The sequence below is a fragment of the Agrilus planipennis genome, unplaced genomic scaffold, assembly GCF_000699045.2.
Source record: "Agrilus planipennis isolate EAB-ADULT unplaced genomic scaffold, Apla_2.0 scaffold149, whole genome shotgun sequence".
NCBI lineage: Eukaryota > Metazoa > Arthropoda > Insecta > Coleoptera > Buprestidae > Agrilus > Agrilus planipennis.
In genome coordinates, this window is record NW_020438906.1 from 115,112 (window position 1) to 117,854 (window position 2,743).

The following is a 2,743-nucleotide window of genomic DNA, read 5'->3' on the forward strand; positions in this document are numbered from 1 at the left end:
TTATTGACTTCCATAGAGTCCTCTGTTCTCCTATTCTTTCTAATACCTCTTCATTTCTAACCTTCTCTATCCACGGTATCCTCATCATTCGCCTGTAACACCACGTTTCGAACGCTTCTAACCTTTTCTTTTCCGCCGCGCCCACTGTCCATGTTTCGCATCCGTACAGCGCCATGCTCCAAGTATACACCTTTAACAATCTTTTTAGAATTTCTAAATTATTCTTTCGCTAGCATAGAAATGACTTCTTTTGATTGAAGGCGACTCGACCCTGCGCTATCCTTTGCCTTATATCCCTACTACTTCTTCCGTCCTGACTTATCTGACTTCCTAGATACCACTTCTAGTTTTTCGTCTCATCCATACATTCGCTCTATCCCTACTTTTTCTTCCTTTGCATACCAGTATTTTTGTTTTACTTTCATGCAATACTGTTTTGTAGAGATGCTAATACTGCTATATCATCTGGAAATCTAAGCATACTAATCCTTTGTCCCTCTATATCTATCCCTACAGTTGTACTGTCTTGACGTTAATCGCGTCTTCGATGTATAGATTAGAAAGTAGCGATGACAATGTGCATCCCTATCTAACTCCCTTCCTAATATTTACTTCTCTACGTTGCAGCTCCAGCTCCATAACTGCCTATTTCTCTTCTTCTTATAAATATTAACTATCAATTTTATTTGTAGCAATAAACGAATGCTACACGAATAGAACACTAATCATTCTACACATGTTTTGCATAACCAATTGCTAAATTAATCCAATTCAAAGACAACGAGTATCCTATATATAAAATTATATTACTAGACAGTGTATGTGGGAGCACATATGTATATGCATGTATTAATCAGCAAACACTTGAACGTTTTCACAGTAATTGAAAATCGATATATGCAAAGTTCACATTTTTTCATTTTGACGGATATTTTGCGGCTCTGTTTTCGCCTTAATCAACATGACCGTTATGTCAAGTACGTCTACAATACTTAATTAATATTCACCCTCATTTGCCTAATTTATTTTCACTCCTATTCAATTTTCTTCTTACAGGGGTCGACTATATGCATCCCGATTTGAGATTTAATTACGTAAGTATTAATAGCTTCATTAACTATTACATGCGTATTTAAACAACAGTAAACAAAAATATAAGTATTTAGAACAGTACGCTTCTAATACAATAAGAAAAATAAAATCACAAAAAGGAGCTCTTGCATTAGATCCAATTAGAGTTCACCTTTTTTATTCACATACGAAAAAATAAGAAAGTTGTAAAAGTGAATTGGGAGTTAAAAGGTCTTATGGAGAAACAATATTAATTTCTGCGAGCGAAGCCGCGGGGAAAAGCTATCGTAGTATTTAAATAAACCAATTTAACAACCTTTTCATACGTATACCTGTATATGCATACAAAGGATAACTTGTGAATAGGTATACTACGTTTTAAAACTTTTTAGATTGAGTAGGAAATAGGTTAAAGTTTTGCGTACAGCGTAATGTGAATGTAATTTATGTAAATGCTACACACACGCGTAGGTATAACTACACAACACACGCACAAAAATATATCCTCCCACTGAGCTTAAAAGCCCACGCTCGATTGTTAGATTAATGTATTTATTCAAAATTCGATATTGTAAGTGTCGGCCGTTTTCTCTTGTTTGTGGGCAGCGACAGTAAATAGAAAAACCAACAGAAAATCCCAAGGAACTTTTTCAAGAGCATAATAAAAGCAAAATTAACCTTATAAATATAATATTGTTGACTTATATTTAAAAAGTTTGCAAACGGGAAAAGAAAATTAATTTGGATACTGTCAATAAAAGCAAAGCATTTTCGTATTTTATCGGTTTTCATATCATGCTGTCATTATAAGATGTTTCCTTTGTATTCGTTTAATATTTTTCTTTGGAAAATACGGCTCTTAATCTTCTTAGTCTTTGATCCTTAAGATATAATTATTCGGCACGTATTTGCTTTTAATATTAAATTGTAGCATTTCCAAAATGCATGACGTCACTAGTCGCCAGTAAAAATAAGAGCAAGTCAACGTTGAGATTGATCACAAGCATCCAGTGTAAAGTGATAATAATTGAATCAGCATGTGAGATGAAAGTAGGAAAAGGGTACTTTTAAACACTTTTCTGTACCACGATAAAAATAATTCGAGTCAAAACATACATTTCTCATCACAATAGTTTATAGCAAACTATTCTTTTTTCGATGAATTGACTTCTATACACTTCAATAAGTATTAATACTTTGCTTCTAATAATTAGTATTTGTAATATACCCATACAAAAGCACACAAATTACATAATATTGTTTTGAACGATTTTCCTAATTCTTCTTAATTAAACATTTTGTTGTATCTTGCCGGTTCTTGCAATCATATTAATGTTCAAGCTAAGTTTTCTAAACACATTGAGAGGTGTTGAAAAAGTCAAGTCCTTATAGGGTTCTCTACCTCAGATAGAAGGAACAGTAAGTATCATTAAATACAGACCACTTCGAATTAAATTATTTTATTCGATTAAGCTAACGTGCCTATCACGTTGAGGTTGGCTACGCCAGGATTCGTTTTCAGCAAGTAGATATCCACACAAGTGGACCTTGTTGAAAAATACGTAATCCTAAAATGTAGCATCGTGCTACAGATGGCGTTCACTGTGCCGTTTGTAGTATTTTCTGAAACGCACTGTTAAGACAGCAGGTAAAAGTTGGTCTGTGTTCTGTC

At 33.7% G+C, this 2,743-nt stretch overlaps 1 protein-coding gene across 1 annotated transcript in view; it reads left to right on the top strand.

Moving 5' to 3' along the window:
* LOC108736387 (neuroendocrine convertase 2) overlaps positions 1-2,743 on the top strand; it is a 101,175-nt gene that overhangs the window by 62,753 nt on the left and 35,679 nt on the right. Inside the window, exon 4 of the mRNA XM_025973419.1 lies at positions 1,057-1,094. Within this exon, the coding sequence (XP_025829204.1) occupies positions 1,057-1,094 (38 nt within the window). The remainder of the gene's footprint in view (positions 1-1,056; positions 1,095-2,743) is intronic.